At 40.2% G+C, this 19,839-nt stretch overlaps 1 protein-coding gene across 1 annotated transcript in view; it reads right to left on the bottom strand.

Annotated features, from left to right (window-relative positions):
* Positions 1-19,258, bottom strand: part of TXNRD3 (thioredoxin reductase 3) — a 30,646-nt gene extending 11,388 nt beyond the window's left edge. The window contains exons 1-11 of the mRNA XM_065408519.1: positions 19,136-19,258; positions 9,792-9,852; positions 8,272-8,381; positions 7,490-7,606; positions 5,590-5,662; positions 4,196-4,315; positions 3,404-3,546; positions 1,424-1,539; positions 1,082-1,307; positions 719-811; positions 116-192 (exon numbers count right to left, since the gene is read on the bottom strand). Of these exons, the coding sequence (XP_065264591.1) occupies positions 116-192; positions 719-811; positions 1,082-1,307; positions 1,424-1,539; positions 3,404-3,546; positions 4,196-4,315; positions 5,590-5,662; positions 7,490-7,606; positions 8,272-8,381; positions 9,792-9,852; positions 19,136-19,258 (1,259 nt within the window). The remainder of the gene's footprint in view (positions 1-115; positions 193-718; positions 812-1,081; positions 1,308-1,423; positions 1,540-3,403; positions 3,547-4,195; positions 4,316-5,589; positions 5,663-7,489; positions 7,607-8,271; positions 8,382-9,791; positions 9,853-19,135) is intronic.
* Positions 19,259-19,839: the final 581 nt, after the last annotated feature.

Below are 19,839 nucleotides of genomic sequence, written 5' to 3'. Positions count from 1 at the left end.
ATTGATCCAGGATCGATTTATCGCGTCTAGACAAGACGCGATAAATTGATCCCAGAAGATTGATTGCTTACCGCCGGACCCGGAGGTAAGTATAGACGTACCCAAAGATACTCACTTTTCATTGATTTTGACACCAATCTTATCTAAACCAATGTTTCTGGTACAGGCATCCCGACCAATAGCTATCAAAACCTACAAAAAACAACAAAAAAAAGCTATCAATGTTATTCTGAGTATTCTGTTGCTTAGTTTTCATTGAAAAATTGAAAGTGAACAATTGAAGCCACATTTCCTAAAGCTGCTTAAATGTGAAGGTGTCAGTATAAGCCTAATTAGTTCTAAAAAGGCGATAGCAGCAAAAAGATTACTTTGACACTAGAATAATAGTGAGAACAGACAACTGATCACATGACACCTTCTACAAAACAGTCAACCCCCTACTAGCACAGTTAAAGTTTCAGCAATTCTGTGGACGGGGTCGCAACAAGACAGAATATTGAAGTCTTATTTTTCTATGGAATGTTGACAAGTCTGTCAGGTTGCCAAAATTATTCAATTTCTTATTATACTGCCTTCTCTTTCTTTCCAAAAATAGTATAAATGGTTTAAGAGCTTTAATGATCATTAACAAATAACATTGTACTTTGATACAAATACATATTTGTGGGCATCATTTAGTGCCAGATAACAGGGATATTATTAGTACAAAATTGCTTACAGTATTATATTCTCCTTCAACAATTTCTGGTCCCTCAGTAGACTGTGCTACCACTTTTAGTCTTCCAGGCATGCCTTCCTCCAACCTTTCAATCTGTAGGAAAGAATTCATAATCTTAGTCAAGTTACCTTAACCAGCAGAGCCTTATTGCATTGTCACACTACACACACCTCGCGGAATGTTCAGCAATAAAATGCTTTTAACATAAAAGCTTGGCCATACAGAATTTTCAGCTTATCTGCTATAGAGCTGAATTCTTTTCTCGGAAGACATTTTATCACAAGACACTTGTATTCTGCATAATCCTTTCCTTACAGGCTGGTTATTTAGCAAGAAAGAAGAGAAACAAGCGAAAATACTTGCCTGAGTAGGTACAAATTTCCTGATGAATTTAACACCATGAGTTTCCATGTAGGCACCTGCTCTCTCTGCCATTTCTTGGTCAAAGCCTCGAAGAAGGATGGAGCGCACCATAACTGTGACATCCAAACCAATGCCAGCAAGAAATCCTGCACACTCCAGAGCCACATAGGAGGCACCCACAATTAGAGTTTTGCCAGGGCAGTAAGGCAGGGAGAAGAGGTCATCGCTGAGAAGAATCACAGAAAACACTAACTGTTTTACAATTCAGCTTTGTTTTAATTTGCATGTGCAAAAGTAGACAGAAGACAAGTCTTATTAACTGAGACTAACATCTCATCTCACCTAGTAATGCAGTATTCCTTATCTCCAGGGATACCCAAATATCGGGGCCTTTCCCCTGTTGCTAGGACAAATGTCTGTGCTGTGTGAAAGGTTTCCTGTCCTTTCCTGTTGGTTGCCTGAGATACAGGGGGAAAAAAACAAAACAAAAAAAAAACAGAGTTACAGAACTATTGTATTCATAGATGCCAGGAATAACTTCTTGGCAGTAGGCCTTATGACACAATACAAACCTCAACTTTATCAAGGAGCTGATAAATGCAGTAGGATTTAGAAATGAGTTGATTACAGATGGATCTAAGCGAAAAGCCATTATATTGTAGAGGTACCACGTAGATCAGTAAAAGGATTTCTTAAGAGTAACATCCATTGTTAATGGGTTTACATGGGGAAAATACACTAGAGACTACTCTCCCCACACTAACTGCATTGAATAACAAAGTGATTAGCTGACTTGGGCAGGGCTCAGAAGGTTTAAGCTAATAACTTAAATTTTACAATTAAGTTTTACATTAGTTATTTAATAAGGAGAAAAAGTTTCTTAAAGAACTTGAAATAAGAGTTCAATGTTGATGCTAGCAGCAAAACAGATTGGATAACAATCTGTTAGTAATTTTGAGGCTTGTGTAGGAGTAGACTAGAAAACTGCTTTAAGACAGGCTGATACCTCAGGTGGGAAGAAAAAGGATGGTTTATTTTAAAGTTTCCCTCAGCTTCAAAGGCAGTCAGTCTTTGGGACTTCATATTGCAAAATGCCTCTTTCTGAAAGGGGTTTGAGAAGCTATGAGTCAAACCTGTGGGAGAAGGAATGTCAGATTTGTCCTCTTGCATGTAGCAGCTTAAAAAAAGTCTGCTCTACTTTCCTGTATTGATGGCCCAGCTCAGTACCAAATTTATATTAAATGAACAGCTGGAAACTGAATTTCTTCTATAACACTGGTAAAAAATAAGCCAAGTAGTTTTACTCCTCGTTCAGTGTAACCTTCTGAATTTAAATGGATTTAGTCCAGCCTACACACAAACTACCTACATCAGGGTCAGGCAGCTGTACCCAGTGAACCTACATGATATAAAATTTTGTTCACTGCTGCATCCCTGACCTGGGTAAACACTGGTCCAATCTGATGGTCAGCTATAATACACGCTGTGCAGTACAAATTAAGTGTATACTTGCCTTGTGGCTTCATTCCTATGGCAATACATGGAATACTACTCCCACTCCATTATATCATGAGAGTGCTGGGATCTGAACTTGAGGAACAAGCAAGGTTTTGGATATGGCTCTTTATGTAGAGAATTCCCCTATCCTCCTCCATGCTTTAACAAAAAAAGCTTTTGATAGGTAGGCCATTATTTATGTGTTTTTCTAAAATTAACACTCCTCTTCCAAACTAATTTTAAATGCTTTCTTGGCTCAGTATGCAGTATTATTTATAGTTACTCACTGAGATTATGATCCAATTTTCAGTGACGTTATGAGGCAAGAGGCAAGTTACAAGTAGAAAGTAAGTTTTAACTTGAATCAATACTATCCAGGAATTTTGAATGCAAGACAAAGTAAACTCCTGATTCTTAATTGCTATAGATTTAAGTTAACACCAATTATATACAAACATTAAGGCAATTTAATAGTTTTGTTTCATAGCTTCTCATTTAAAATTTTGGAATCAAGTCACAGTTTGTTACACACAAGCTCTACCTCTCTACTTATGCAAGATTCTCTATTTGCAGATCCCCACATTATTTCTACATAACTGGTATTAGTATGCAAGTATTATGGCAGTGGTTACTGGAGTATAAGTCTACTTAAATCAGTAAATTATTCCTGTAAATTTAATTCTTTAAGTGAGATAAGTAAAGTATCATATTAAGCTGAAACCTTTTACATACTAGGTTTCAACTAAAGAGCAGTTTTAGGACATATAGTGAGTGATTCTTAACAGGTCAGAGAAAATAAGCCAAAGCTAAACACGAAGCAGGTACCTTTATTTTGTGTGGTTCGATAAATTCTGCATAGGCATTGACATATGTCACAGACTTCTCTCTCAAGGATACCCTGTAACCCCAATTTAAAGAGCCTATGTAGTTCTGAATTGCTTCTACCATGGACTCCCAGTTGTGTTTAACTAAAAGAGAAACAAGAAGCTTTACAGTTAAAAAGAAACTGAAGTATAAACACACTAACTTCATGAACATCTATAGAAGCTTACAGTAAATCGTAAATAATTGCTAATTAGTCATAACTCAAATAAGTGGGCTGTAGCCCACGAAAGCTTATGCTCAAGCTTGTTAGTCTCTAAGGTGCCACAAGTACTCCTGTTCTTTTTGCGGATACAGACTAACACGGCTGCTACTCTGAAACAAATGGCAATACTACAAGTTAAGCAATGCCTCACTAAATCAACAAGCCCAAGTACAATACAAATACACATTTCACGTAATAAGTCTCGTATTAAAAGTTTTTCCAGGGATACTTCAAATCTATCAGACAAAAATGGCTTGCCTCTCTTAGCACTATTTGCAAAGTTATCTGGGTTTATGAAACCCATCTGTAAGTAACCAAACAAGCTAGCTTATGCAAGTTATGGTGGAATGAAGCATCAAACAGGTTTAAGTGCCTTCATAAAAGAGATTTTGGGGGAGAGGGAGGGAAAAAGTTGTACAAGTGGCAAACTGAATACGATTTAGTCACTTCTATACTAAAAGCATTCTTATGTAAGCTCAAACAAAAGTTCTGATCTGCATCCTCCCCCACCAGAGTTCAGTGTTATTGACCTTGCTCATCATACTCCCAGCCAAATTTCCTTGAATCTTGAAGTGCCTGTCCCAGAAGCGCAGCTTGATGCATCAGTTTCTTAGGAATACAACCTACATTTACACAAGTGCCACCAAGTCCTGTGATGGAAAGAAAGAAAGTTTATTTAAATGTTACCACCAGCATTAACTTAAGATGTGCACTTCTGCCTTTTATGACATGCTTTATGTATTCCACTGTCTATCCATCCATTAGTATTAATTTCTGTACATATGCAAGCAATGGATGGAGAACTTCCATTACAACTACATACCTTACAATGCAGTATGTAATTGGACATGGTTGACAAAGTAACAATTTTTACTTAAGCAATAACATTTTAACTTTAACTCCAATACCTAGAAGGCTACATAAGTAAAGCTTTAAGCATAGGCCCAACACATTCACCTATATAAAGTAGTTTTGGACTAATCCACCACCACTTATTCTGTAGTCAGATAGCACAGAATGACACTTTCATGATACCTAAGAAGTGCAAGAGACCACAGTCTGCAGTGTTAACCACGCCTATTCTATGGAGTCAGAAACACAGCTAAATTTCGAAAAAGAAATGAAGGCAAACATTCCTCTTACGAGTGATTGTAAGAAATTCAACACGTGCTTTCTTCAGAACAAGAGAATAACACTTCTGAGTAATAGTATTGGAGCTCTTGGAGGACAAAAACGAGGGATGGTGTTGGCAGGTTTTGTCCCAGCTATTTGAACAAAGATTCTCCACACAACATAGTTTACTTATGGAAAGGATGAGCACTGATCTCTTCTATAGGAGCCAGGATCAAAAGCGTCAAAACAGCAAAAAGCAGGGTCAAGGGAAAGTGAATAATTCCTGAGACCACAGGAAAAGCATCCATTTCTGAGGTGCTTGTAACATCTACTGTAGAAGTATGGTCCCTTTGGGCCTATGAAATATTGAATGTATCACAGTGCTAAGTACTTCAGCTAAAATAATAAGATGATACTGTAATTCAGCTACTCTCTCACGTGTGAAGCCAATTCAAACTAACATTTTCATCTCAGGAGCTCAAAATGTGCTTTAGAAAGTTCAGCTTCCCTATAAGGGATTAAAATATTTAAGATTTAAATAGGGATGGTTATGTAGCAAAGAATTTAGTGGGAATGTGAAATCCAAGTAAATAGTGAAATGCAGGCTGGGTAGAAAAATCCATCTAGAAGAACAGGCAGGTTGAGTGAGGTTTATTTCCTCCATCATTTATGTTCCTCATGTCCATACAACCAGCATACTATAAGAATGCAAAACCTTGAAACTAAATAATTCAAGCAATGCTTGACACCAGCATTTTAATCTATGCATATATATTGTGATTTGAGGCTAGGACCATTAAAAGAACCTTACCCCATGAAGTACCCGAAGGTGTTGGTACAACATAGTCCAGCACCATGACCTTTTTCCCTAAGGCAGCAGCTTCCTGTATTAAAAAAAGGAAGTCAGATATGAACTGCTGAACTTCTCATTACTTTTTGATGCTAAATGCTTTCCCTGTTCATTTAAGCATGTCCTCCAATGTGCTTGTCAGACGGAAGGCATTTCTGATGACAGTCTCAGTACCACTTACCCTTCTTCTCAGTAATGCCATCAGTGCTTGTGATAAGTTTGGGAATTTTGGTAATACTTTTATGATGTTCATGTGCACCTCAGTTTCCCTGTGCTTTGTACTACTATGCAAAGGGAAGGAACTCTGTTAGATTCATGCGGCTGCCTGGTAAGAGACCAGAATAATTAATGAACTGAATACAGCCTATGCATGTGAACGAAGGATTTGGAAGTGAAAACCTCAATGGCTGGGACAATCACACCTAGCAACCTACAGCCAAGAGGAGAAGATTTTCCCCCCTCCCTCCCCCTCCCTACCTCTCTGCAGGTAAGCACAGCAAAGGCCCTGAGCTGAAGAATAAAGTGTGAAGGTATCAGATGTCTGACAGAGCAGGATACACAGACACAGAAGTACCTGGAGACTAACAGTATGTCTACACTACAGTTTGTCAGCATAATTTATGTCGCTTAGGTGTTCGAATAAACCACCCCCTGAGCAACATAAGTTACAGCGACATAAGCGCTCATATGCACAGCACTATGTTGATGGGAGAGCCATAGCTTCTGCTGTTCATGGAGGTGGTTTTATTATGCGGATGGGAAAGCTCTCTCCTGTCAGCATAGTGTCTTCACTGCACTGCAGCAGTGCAGCTGCATCGGCACAGCTGCACTGCTGTACATGTAGACATGCTCCAAGAACAAAAGGGGACAGAGGGTCAGGATAAGCTCAGGGGAGCAGGACCTGGCAGAGCCCTAGCTCCCACCAACAGGAATCATATCCTAAGCCTGCCTCTCACGCTAACCTAAAGTCTTTTAGATTCTGTATTCCAGGTTATTAAAATTGGTATCTTATTTTTAAAAGGCTTCTTACTGTTTCTGCAGATACTTTATGCTCTGAAGGGGTAGGAACACGTCTCCCATAGGAGTCTGGCTTGGCTGGACTTCCTGCAGGGAGCCACAGATAACTGGGCCTACAGGTACCAGCTTCGGAATCATGGAGGCTGTGGGCCTTTCCCCGTGGAACTATGTGGATCCTTTGGGTCTGGCACACTAAAGGGCTACTTCCAAGAGACTGGTTACAGGCTAGGGCATAGACCAGATCCTGAGACTCTATGACAGCACCTAACTCGATCAGAAGCTGCAGAGGAGCAGAGCAGCCTGATTTTCACTTCCAACCATCTGAAGATATGCATCACACCTGGAGAAGAAATATCAAGAAGCAACCCTATACAACAGCCTGCACTGTCAACAGTAATTATCTAAAGGGAATATTATGCATATGTTTGTCATCCCCCTGTCCTCCACTGCCCAGCCAAAAGAGGTATCAATATTTTGAACCTTCAACCCTTCTGAACAAGCTACCAGAAACAAAGGCTGCTATTTCCCTAGGTTCCTTACTCTTGCTAGTCCAGGAGCAAGTTGACAAAGCTGAAAAAGACTAATGCAAAAAGTGACTATACTATGGGAAAGATTCTGGCCCCAAGTTCTGAACTATGAGCTCATGAAGGAGTGCATGTTACACTACAATTACATCAGTGTTCAGCCCATTAAATTTCAAATGAATGGGAAGACTCATTGAAATGTAAAATATATTGCATTAGAATGACAGGTGCACAGAACAAGAGAGTTTCAGGAGAAATCTTACATGTATAGTTGATATAGAGGCAAAATTCAGTGTACAAGTGCAAACCCGAGTGCATACCTTGGAACATGCAAGTCCGCCAGAGCCACCACCAACAACAATAAGATCGTAATCATAAACTTCTGCATCATCTATGCAATTCCCTAGCACATTCTGCAGTGAGCCACTTTGGTAAGCCTGTAACAAACATATGGGTTACTCACATAGCTGTATGTTCAAGTGTGAATTACACAGCTTTTTCATGACCTAGGTCATCATGTCTGATGCTGCTACCCTAATTTTGGATTCCTTATTAAAGAGGATCACTAGCACACAGTTTTTCAAATCTGGGGGCTAGAAAGGGAGTCCTCACATGATACTTAAAAGTTCACAATTATAGAACCTTTCACAGGACTATATTCTCACTTTCTGCTTCTAACATTATGTTTAAGTCACACGGCAAAAGCTATGTACCAAAAAAACCAAGTCAAGAAATCACGGATGACCCGTTGCTCACTCCATTTGTAATTCTACCCATTGTATAAAACATCAAGAAGGCAGGAATTAAAAAAGGTTGTAGCAGGATGGAACAACTCTCTCTCCTTTTAACACTGAATTTTTTTATTCTGTTTCCTTCTTGACATTATGGGACTGGAATAAGTATGCATTAAGTTAGTTCACTAGCATATTTTACAACCAGTGGCATACTAAAGGGCTACTTCCAAGAAGCTGGTTACAGGTTGCAACCAGTGGTTGCAACAGAGGTATCAAGTGATTAGACTGTATTTAAAAACTGAGATAAGTTACCTAGTCAGTTCATTTCTAGTCACAGCTCATTTCAAACTCAAGAAAAACAAGATTACCTGAAAAGTTTTATCATATCCACCTATGTGTGCTCCATTCACAAACACATTGGGCACAGTCCTCTGGCTAGTCACTTCTACTAATACTTGCTGAATATTGGGTCCATCATCTAAGGATAAAAAAAAAAAAAACCTGCACATCACAAGCCCTCCATAAAATCAATGTATTTGTTTCAGACATGGCACGTTTGTAGACATTCTTCAAAAGCACAAGCTTTGAAACAAAAAAAACCACTTTTCAAAAGTTGTACCTCCCCACAAGAGTATGTGTCTAGATAGCTGGAATGAATTGAAGCTTCACAAACCTAAATGTGAGATGGTTTGCAGGTGGGGTTTAAGTCACTGAGTTTAGAAGGTAAAGCCATACATTGCTTGGACCTGCCTATTTGTATTGCCACAGTCAATATCAGTGGAGGCATTTGAGCTAACTCAATTTAAAAAAAACCCACCACTGCTGGCAGGGTGTTCTTCATTAGGCCCCCTGGGCTTTGGAACTTGTTCACCCCATTGGTGGTTTTATGAAATCTAAATATAGTCCAGCCAGTACAGGAGATGTGTGGCATTAACTGTGGGAATATTCAAATGCACTTTTTTAGTTTTATTTAACCCCACTCAGACAGTGCCAATAATCTCAGAAGGTGCAAATTAAGCACAGTCTTAATTATTAAAGAGCCTTAACACACAATCACCATCCCAAAACATAAGATGGACTCAGCAAATCCATATGCATGTTACAGTTCCCTGTGTCAGACTAGGATCCATTTACTGTGCAGGAACCTCTCTAGTATGGAAAGAATGCTAAACCAAAAAGGGAAACTTCAGTGAAAGTCAGTTAGTACATACTTTCAAACTATTCAACACAATATTATTTTTGGAAGGTTATGAAGTATTAAATTGGTAAAAAGTATAAGTAGCAAAATTTTAAGATCAAAATATATGACCACTGAAGTTTCTAAATATATTCCAGATGAGTCAGCCAGCTTTACAACTAATTAATGCCCAGTAAAACCCCTTAAAATTACTTTTAAATTCTTGAGAAAACAGTTAACATAAGACTAATGTAACCTCAGAACTCCTGGCTTTAATAAAAGTTGGCACTGACTACAGCCTGAGCAATGGAATTTAGTCTTTTTCCCCACCAATGACTCAGCGAACTTCTTCATAAAGGTCACTTCTAACTCAAGTAAAACATTAACAATTCATCTGGGAACACAAAAAAAGTAACTTAGGAGAAAGAGACTTTTCCTGCAAGACAGAACAGTGGGTAATTTCCTGACACCTCCATCAAACTTCTATTTGATTAAATAAATCAGGTTTTTATTTAAAAAAAAAAGTGCCTTGTGATATAAGAGTTTAGCATCTGTTTTAAATGCTGTTGTAACTTTGCACCAAACGAGGCATCATTCAAGACAGAATTAGTGTCTCTGATCAGTACAAGACAGTTTATAGGAAAAAGAGTGGATTAAGTTGGATGAAATATATATCTATGTATCTCAACACAAGCTGTCATTTTTACTTACCAGTTAAATCAAGTTCCAAAGCATAGTAGTCTACTCCCATAGAATGAAAAAGTTCTTTCACCTGTAACAAACCAGAGTAGTTTCATTTGATATCTGCTATTGTGAACACAAGGGGACTGCATTTTCACAAGTCAAAGGTTTGATATTTAGATTTAGTTTAGGACCAAGATCTGCTATTGAACAGGATTACAGAGATAGTGTCTTAAAACAGTTGTGAGTGATGCAGATACTAAGTCATTACTTCCAAGTTAATTTTCAGGAGCAGCCCCTTTGCAGTCGCATGTGATTCACCACAGGGGGTATATTCACACTACAAACGATGGTGTGACTAATGCAAGTTGGCATGCCTGTCCTAGCTTTAATCTAGCTATTGTGGTTAATAGCAGCAAAGCCATGGCAGCCTGCACTTCACCAGGTGTTAGCAACCCAAGTACATACTCAGGGTCCCTGGCAAGCTTCCTGAGATGGTTCGCCTACAATGAAGTTATGGCTGTACTAGCTAGATTAAAGCAATACCTGCGCTATAAATCACATCTTCATTTTCGGTGTAGAAGTATGTTTAGGTAATCAACAGGATTCAGACTTTGGTATCCAACCCCATGCTTCTCCTGAAGGAGATGGGAGAACTTCATCTACAAAAAGCTTAGTAGCAGATTCTTTTTACCCCCTTACATTGTGTCAGAAGTAACCAGACCAAGACATCAAAGCGGCTACCTCAAGAAGTAGATGTAGAGGTCAAGGATAGAAAACCCAATGGCCATTTATTTAGTAAACAGATCTACACATATGGCCAAAGAGTCTTTGGAGATGGGATAGTTTATTGAGGAAGCTATTAAGTAGCAAAATTAGGTTGAAATCTAAAGAAGTTGTACTTCCACCATTTAACTGCATAGAAAATTACTAGATCCATGGCTGACAACCCACACCAGGATTAGGAACACAAGTTTACCATCTCTCTCAATCTTCAGACTTGGAAATGAACAACAGTGACCCTCAAAATGACAGACATCAAATTTTCTTTACTGAACAGTTTTATTTTTAAAACTAGCATGCAAATAGCCTGGAACTTCTTATAATGAAACTAACCAGTGATTGTATACTAAAAAAATCATACTTTATATAGAAAGCTATAGCTGTTTACTTTCATAAGTGGCCAGTGCTGCTAAACTTGCTTGCAAGTGGGAGACATGATGTCAAGCACAAAGATGTGCAGCTCGCAACCAGGAAGACTTGCTGAGCACTGAACAGGGACTTTGCAACAGCAAAGCGGGACAACTTTAAAAATCGGGGCCAGATGCGGCATGTCCTGCAGAACACTTGAGAGGTATTTACCCTACTAGTCTCCCCACTCCTCTGGTCAAGGAATATTTGCCAATTAACCTGACACCAAAAATTAATACTATTATAGAGAAATTAAAAATAGTTTGAGGAAATAATCAGCATTCCTAATGATCAGTTAAGATAACAGACTGTTTCTTCAGTTTTATAATTGAGAATACTGGCAGTTTGCAAGGTTAAAATAGTGTTACTAATGCAAGGTACTTACATAACATTAATGCTACAAAGCAAGATGTTAGACTTTGAAGGGACAACTAGTGCAAACAAAATTAGATACTTAAGTTTACCAAGTTGCTAGATCAAGTATGGATACAATGGAGCTCCTATTGAGTCATTTAAAATACAAAATAAGCAATTTAAAAGTTGATGCTTGTCACTTACTCATACTAAACAAAAGTTTGCCTTTTAGAGAATTCTGTGTACATTAATTTCAATAAAGCAATCAACAGGATTATACAAAAATAAGAGACCAAAGATCAAACTAGGTCAGCACCAGAGATTTTTATAGAACAAGGCTGTTCACAACTTGTCTCTTCCACCAACAGAAGTTTGTCCAATAAAAGAGATATTACACACAAGGTGATTGAGGTATCTCATGAAAAATGTTGTAAATTCTTGCAAAAGATGCATGACTCCCTCTGAATTTCCTCATAAGATTTGAGGCTCTCTTTTATGCAATTATATTGCAGTTGTTAAGCTCAAAAACTTGCTCCTTCCACCAACAGAAGTCTGTCCAATAAAAGAGATATTACACACAAGGTGATTGAGGTATCTCATGAAAAATGTTGTAAATTCTTGCAAAAGATGCATGACTCCCTCTGAATTTCCTCATAAGATTTGAGGCTCTCTTTTATGCAATTATATTGCAGTTGTTAAGCTCAAAAACTTGCTCCTTTCACCAACAGAAGTCTGTCCAATAAAAGTTATTACCTCACCTTCCTTGACTCTCTAATATCCTGGAACCAACACAACTACAACAACTCTCCAAAGAGCAGTCTTAATGTCACTGACGGATCATCTTTCAGAGATAAAGACAAGGTACCCATACCAATACTGTAAGCTCTATCAGCTATTTTATATACAATTGCTTTGCCTGCAGCAGGACAGGATAGTGCTGTTCTTGGGTGGCTTAGTCCTTTCTTCACTGTGGAAGGTGTTACAGAGTGGTTGCTCTTCCTTCCTGAAGGCACTGTTATTGGGGTTTTATCTCTTTCCTCTTGTTCCAACTTGCACATGGGATTGTTAGGAAGGTTAGTGAGGAGGCATGGACTACAGTTCTTTCAGTAGGCTGATGACAACATGCTCTCACCTAATCCTGCCAGTGCTACTGAATGCTTGATCTGGTCTTTGGGACAAATTGGAGCATGGTTGACAGCTATCTGACTGAAGCTCAAATCCAGATAAGATTAATATGATGCTGATGGGTTGGGGATTGCAAAGATCACTCCTACTGACCTTGAGGACCCATTCAGTCATTTATACTAGAATTTCCAAGCTGAGATGTACTGCTGGATCCCCAGCTATTATGGGATGACAACAGATTCAGGGATGAGGGACATTTTTTGCATGTGGTTAAGAAGTAGCAAACCTGTCTTTTAGATAAGGAAGCAACCAGTTTTAAGATGAGGATCTTGCTACTATGATCCAGACCTTTATCATCTCCAGATACGATAACTGCAGTGTGCTCTACATGGGTCTCCAACTTAAGTCTACCCAGAAAACACAAGATAGTGCAAAACACCGCAGCCTCCTTTGTAAGTAATCTCTCACTTGGCTATGATCTCTGGCTGCACTTTTAATTATTTTTCTTTTAAAAGAAGAACAGAAGATTCCTGTTCTTGGCCTATAAACTCCTACATGGCTAGGTAGCTACCTTATTGAGAGACTACAACAATGACAGTAGGGAACACAGGAGAGGCAATTTTTTTTTTTTTTTAAATAGGCATCAGGTTTAATACAAACAAGGGGAAGTACTTTTGCCACACAATGGGAAGTTAAACTGTGGAACTCATTGCCATCGGATGTTGATGGCCAAAAGTATAACTGGGTTCAGTGAATAAATGGCTATTAGCCAAGATGGTCAAGGATGCAACCCCATGCCCGTTGTAACCCTAAACTTCTGACTGCCAGGAAGGGAAGATGGGGAGAGGCAATTAGGGAGCAGATACCCTTGATTTAAGAAAGAGTGTGAGGGCAGATTTCTCTATGAGGAGCTCTCAATTTTGTTACATTGGTTCCAAAAGAGCATGAGTATTTGGGCACCCTGAAAGGGCTGTTTATATATACTTTTGGAAAAGTGGAGCTTGATGGGACTAATATTTATGGGGTAGAGGACTTCAGTCTTTTGGGGGAAGCCAGTGAGTTATAACTGCTTAGCCTGCTGTTTTACTTTAATTTGTATTAAAGCAGCCTACAGTAGACAGACACCTTTTTCATGAAATAAACACAGTAGAACTTCAGAGTTACGATCACCTCAGGAATGGAGGTTGTTTGTAACTCTGAAATGTTCGTAACTTTGAACAAAATGTTATGGTTGTTCTTTCAAAAGTTTACAAGTGAACATTGAGTCAATAGAGCCTTGAAACTTTACTATGCAGAAGAAAAATGCTTTTTTTTTTTTTTTTAAAGTAGTTTACATTTAACACAGTACTGTACTTGCTTTTTTTTGGTCTCTGTTGCTGCCTGATTGAGTACTACCAGTTCCAAATGTATGTGGTTGACTGGTCAGTCCATAACTCTGAGGTTCTACTGTAGAACAAACAGTTCAAGTGTGGCAGCAGCACAAGGCACCACTGAACTGCTCTACACCTAAAGTATAGCAAAAACAGTTCTTTAGGAGACAGGCAAGAACATAAGAGTTTTAGAATAGTTACACTGGAGAAGGGAGGGTATATTTGTCCTTTAACATTTTAGATTTTAAGACTTCCTAACCCTGCCATCTTTATTCTCAGCCATAGGGTACTTTTCCTTCAAGATCTAACTAAACAGTATAGAAAGAAGACATTTGCAGTCTGTATATTGATTTGTAGCATACAAATATGCATCACACTTGAATTCAACTGGTGCATTTGTACACAGACAAGAAATCCCTTACAGTTCTTACAAAGGAAGCAAACAGCTAGGGGACAAACATTACTAGTGAGTTACCTAACACTAAGTTCCCTATGGAAAGTAACTTGGTACAAAGGCACTATGGTATGACAATGCACTTTTAAAAACTTTTCCTGGCAGCATTTGCTCTCATTACTTCAATCTGTTTAGCTACTTTAAACCCCACAAGGTGGAGTTAGGTTAGCTACTAAGCAGTGTCCCAGGTCTGCCGTTTCATAAGTCAATTAGCATTCTGTAACAATCTAAATTGAGCTGACCTGACATGTCATTATGCATTTTTATGGATGCATAATATACTAGCTGAGGGCATATCATAAGACTAGTATAATCAGCAGTCATGTGAATTTGTGGTTATTCTGTGTATCAAGTTGCTTTTACATGTCAGTGTAGAGACTGCTAGCATTTATAAGTTTTTCCATCTCATCCAGAATCAATTTCTCCATGGTGGCAAGAATTTAAAATACATGCAAGTTATTCTTGACTGGCAGTAACTGCAAGAAAGTCAAATTCTAACAACTCCATTCATGCACTGTCTACCACAGGGGTCGGCAACCTTTCAGAAGTGGTGTGCCGAGTCTTCATTTATTCACTCTGATTCAAGGTTTCGTGTGCCAGTAATACATTAACGTTTTTAGAAGGTCTCTTTCTATAAGTCTATAATATATAACTAAACTATTGTATGTAAAGTAAATAAGGTTTTTAAAATGTTTAAGAAGCTTCATTTAAAATTAAATTAAAATGCAGAGCCCCCTGGACTGGTGGCCAGGACCTGGGCAGTGTGAGTGCCACTGAAAATCAGCTCGCGTGCCGCCTTTGGCACGTGTGCCATAGGTTGCCTACCCCTGGTCTACCACCTTCCTTCTCATCTTACCATTAAGGATTTTCCCTGCAAAGGGTCATGGTTTCTTATTCCTGCTCCTATCTAATCTCCTGTTTTCCCTTTGGCTTTTAGAAGATGCCTTTTCTTGACCTCATTTGTTCTCTTTTGACATACTCTCTCCACCCGCTTCCTCTTGGGCAGAGGAAGAAGGGGAAGAGAGAGGCAGACACACTAGGGACCCTTATTTCACTAAATAATTTCCTCAAGCATCTTTCCTTGCTCCAGATTTACCACCTGTCCCTTAATCCAGCTCCATCCAGTTCCTTCTCTTCCCCCACTAAGCTCAGAGTCAACATTGCTCCCCAGCCTACCTGCAGCAATACTTGCCCTTCCTCTCTCTGGGACAGTAAATATAGCGCTCCCAAGAGCTGGCTGTTTCCATGGAGCCAAAAGCCCTACCTACAAGAGAAGCTCTGCCTCAGCAGCAGCAGGAACGAACACTAATCAGCAACAGAGTTCTAGATGGACTCCACATAGATTTGTAGTAGGGCTGTCAAGCAATTAAAAAAATTCATCGCAATTAGTCATGTGCTTAGTTGTGCTGTTAAATAATAACAGAATACCATTTATTTAAATATGTTTGGATGTCTTCTACATTTTCAAATATATTGATTTCAATTACAACAATATTTGCACTGTAAAACACAAGATAGTATTTTTTCAATTCACCTCACACAAGTACTGTAGTGCAATCCCTTTATAATGAAAGTTGAATTATATACAAAAAAATAACTGCACTCAAAAACAACAATGCAAAACTTTAGAGCCTACAAGTCCACTCAGTCTTACTTCTTGTTTAGCCAATCAAGTTTGTTTCCAGAGGACATGCATCCATGCTGATGACAGGTTCTGCTCGAGAACAATTCAAAGCAGTGCAGACCGATGCATGTTCATTTTCATCATCTGAGTCGTATGCCACCAGCAGAAGCTTGATTTTCTTTTTTTGGTGGTTTGGGCTCTGTAGTTTTTTGCATCAGAGTGTTGCTCTTTTAAGACTTCTGAAAGCACGCTCCACATCCTGTTCCACGCAGATTTTGGAAGGCAGTTCAGATTCTTAAACCTTGGGTTGAGTGCTGTAGCTATCTTTAGAAATCTCACATTGGAACCTTCTTTGTGTTCTGTCAAATCTGCAGTAGAAGTGTTCTTAAAAAGAACAACATGTGCTGGGTCATCATCCGAGACGGCTATAACATGAAATATATGACAGAACATGGGTAAAACAGAGCAGGAGACAGTCACAAATTTAATTAACGCTTTTTTTAAAAAAAAAATAAGCATCATCAGCATGGAAGCATGTCCTCAGGAATGCTGGCCAAAACATGAAGGGGCATACGAATGTTTAGCATATCTGGCACGTAAATACCTTGCAATGCCAGCTAAAAAAGTGCCAGGCGAATGTCACCTGAAAGTGAGAACAGGCATTGTAAATAAGAAGTGGGCAGCATTATCTCCTGCAAATGTAAACAAACTTGTTTGTCTGAGCAAGAAGTAGGACTGAGTGGACACGTAGGCTCTGAAGTTTTACGTTTTGTTTTTGAGTGCAGTTATGTAACAACAACAACAAAAATAATCTACATTTGTAAATTGCACTTTCACGATAAAGAGATTGCGCTACAGTACTTGTATGAGGTGAATTGAAAAATACTATTTCTTTTGCTTATTTTTACAGTGCAAATATTTGTAATCAAAAAAATAATACAAAGTGAGCACTCTACACTTTGTATTCTGTGTTGTAATTGAAATCGATATATTGGAAAATGTAGAAAAACTCCCAAATATATGTAATAAATTTCAATTGGTATTCTATTGTTTAACAGTGCGATTAAAACTGATCACGATTAACTCAAAAAAGTTAATTGTGATTAAAAATATTAATCACATGAATTAAATATGACTGATCTCAGCCATGATTTGTAACCATTTCCCCCTCAACTGAAATAGCTCTTGCAGCACAAGCAACAGGTGAAGTGCTAAGGTAGAAAAGAGAGTCTTTAAAAAAAAAAAAAAAAGACGACAACACCATCTAACTGGATTCCAATACATTGCTCAAAAAGGCTGCCAACACTGTATAACTAGTATTGCAACTGTTGATAGACCAAACAGAACTGCTAAGTAGTACAAAGCGAGGCAGATGAGCACCAATTGTTGGATTCCTCTCTTTGGGTACATCTACACTACCCGCCGGATTGGCAGGTAGTGATCGAACTATCGGGGATCGATTTATTGCGTCTAGTGTAGACACAATAAATCAATCCCCGATCGCTCTGCCGTCGACTCCTGTACTCCACCGCGTCGAGAGGCGGAAGCGGAGTCGACAGGGGAGCAGCGGTAGTCGACCCTGCGCCGTGAGGTAAGTCGAGCGAAGATACGTCGACTTCAGCTATGCTATTCTCGTAGCTGAAGTTGCATATCTTAGGTCGACACCCCCCCCCCCCCCCCGAGTGTAGACCAGGCCTTAGTGGGTATTTCCAATACAGACTCACCAAGAAAAAGAATCCTCTCTAGAACTTAGATAGATGGAAATATCCATCTCTCTACCACCCTATTATCACTTCACTTTCTCAAAATTCTGTAAATAGACGATTAGAAATATTTTGGAAAGTCTAAATAAAGCTTAGCAACAGATGATGATATTTTCAGGACCCAAGATGATGTTTTTATCTGAAGTACCTATTACATTTCTGACATTTTTCCTTGGACCTGAATTACGGTCTAAACGTAATTTTATGTCAACTGGAACGAAAACATGATCATTGGGATTCTTTCTACAGTAATATTACAAGACTCCATTGTATCACCCCGTTTACACACATGGATCCAAGTTCAGAGTATGAAACCACAGGAACGACTACCAAGGAACCAATTTCAATGTAAAACACAGTTAGAAAAATGCCACTAGAAGTTACAGCCTAATATTCCAACTTTGCTTTTCCTCCATAGCTCCATCACCACATAAAAGTGAAACATTTTTAAAACTTAAGTGTCAATTCAATAAGCATTTGAGAATCAATCAAGATGTGCATAAATCTGCACCAAGTTTCTGCAGTTAGTATTTGACCGTTTACGATACATAGGGAAGGCCTTGCAGGTTTGTTGTTTTTTTAAGCTACTTTGGTTATCCAGTTCAAGCTTAGCTTTGTCAGCTAGCTAAGCAGACTAGACCTAGAAAGACAGAGGTAAGTATTACCATAATAAAAATCCTTTTCTGACCACTGCAATGCTCAGCAACTTTTTTGATTATTATAACACTGATGACAGTATCGACATAATACAGAATTACCATTCAACAACATAAAAGCAAAGCAGTGATAAGTCAGCCTTTCCAACAGCTCAAAGGTGATGGGAAGTTCAAGCTCGGTGCCAGAGGTGAGAGTTTAGCTTCACCCAGATTGGTTACTAAAGAGATGCCCTCTGCTTGCAAATTTGAGGAACACAACCAAAAAAAAAAACAACAACAACCCCAAAACAACCCACAAACCTGATGGCCTTGAACAGTGGCTTTAAGATTGGCGTAACACACGAACTAGTGCATGGGGTGGCATTTGCTCACTTCCGCCCATCTGGGCGCAGCTAACGCAAGACGCGCGAACTCCCGTCTGTAGCTGGCGGGGCGCCGGTTCGCAGCGCTGGCTCAGCGCTCCGGAGAGTGAGCGCTGTTTGAACGGCAGCCTGTGACAGATACCTGCCCTCAGAGATAGACATTGGCCGCCAATCTCCCGGCCACACTCCGGAAAAGGCGAGGGGAGCTCAGCGCAAACCCTCACCCCAGCCCGCTGCACCGGGCCTAGAGCCCGCCTCAGGGCGCGCTGAGGGAATCCGCCCGCCCCCGCGGCCAGCTCTGCCCGCCCCAGAACTGGTGGTTAGAGCCCCCCCGGGCCCGAGGCTGAGCTGCAGAGAGCGACCCCCCCCCCTCAGGGGCAGCTGCCGGGCGCAGCCGGCGGGAGGCCTCCTGGCGCGGCTCGTGTGCGCGGGCTAGGCGGCAAGGCCCACCCCAGGCGCCCCCCCCGGGCCTTACCTTGTTGCAGTAGGGGCAGTAGCTCTTGCTGAAGATCGCGACCCGGTGGGAGCCGATCAGAGTCCGGACGCGGAGCCGCAGCGCATCCCAGTCCGGCAGCCGGACCTGGCCCGGGGGCGGCATGGCAGGAGGAGGATGACTGAGAGGCAGCAGCGCGCGCGCTCTACTCGCAAGCGGCGACCCGTCCAGAAGCCGGTGCTTAATTGCCCCTTAGCCCCGCCTCTTTCCTTCCGGAGAGGGCGGGGGGGGAGGAAGAAGGAGGCTGGACGAGTCTACTCGGGATGAGGCCGGGGTGTGCGTTAACCTACGCCTTCCATATACTGACCAATAGACTGAGCCTAGGAGGGAGAGTCCAACATCAGCCCCGCCTCTCCCACTAGAAAAACTTGGGACAGCCCAAGAAGGGAGAACATGCGCAGAAAGCTTCTCTAGTTTGGGTAGTGCCTTCACCTGAAAATAGTGTAGCTTCCATCCTTAGGGCTTGTGAATTCTCTAGTCCCAGCTCTGCGAAGGGAATGGGCTCTAGTGGTTTGAACCAGAGAGGATGGACCCCTGGGCGCTTTTCCTGTCTGTGACACTTACTCCTTGGGCAAACTCATCACTGCTCTTCTGTGTTCCTCTAGCTTACCATCTGTAAAATAGGAACAATGGGGCTTTGGTTAAAAAAAAGGAGATACATAAAAAAGAATAAAGAACAATAAGGG

This window comes from Emys orbicularis, chromosome 7 (assembly GCF_028017835.1).
Source record: "Emys orbicularis isolate rEmyOrb1 chromosome 7, rEmyOrb1.hap1, whole genome shotgun sequence".
In the NCBI taxonomy this organism is placed as follows: domain Eukaryota; kingdom Metazoa; phylum Chordata; order Testudines; family Emydidae; genus Emys; species Emys orbicularis.
The sequence above is the reverse complement of the archived record's forward strand: the minus strand, read 5'-3'. Positions and strand labels throughout refer to the sequence as shown.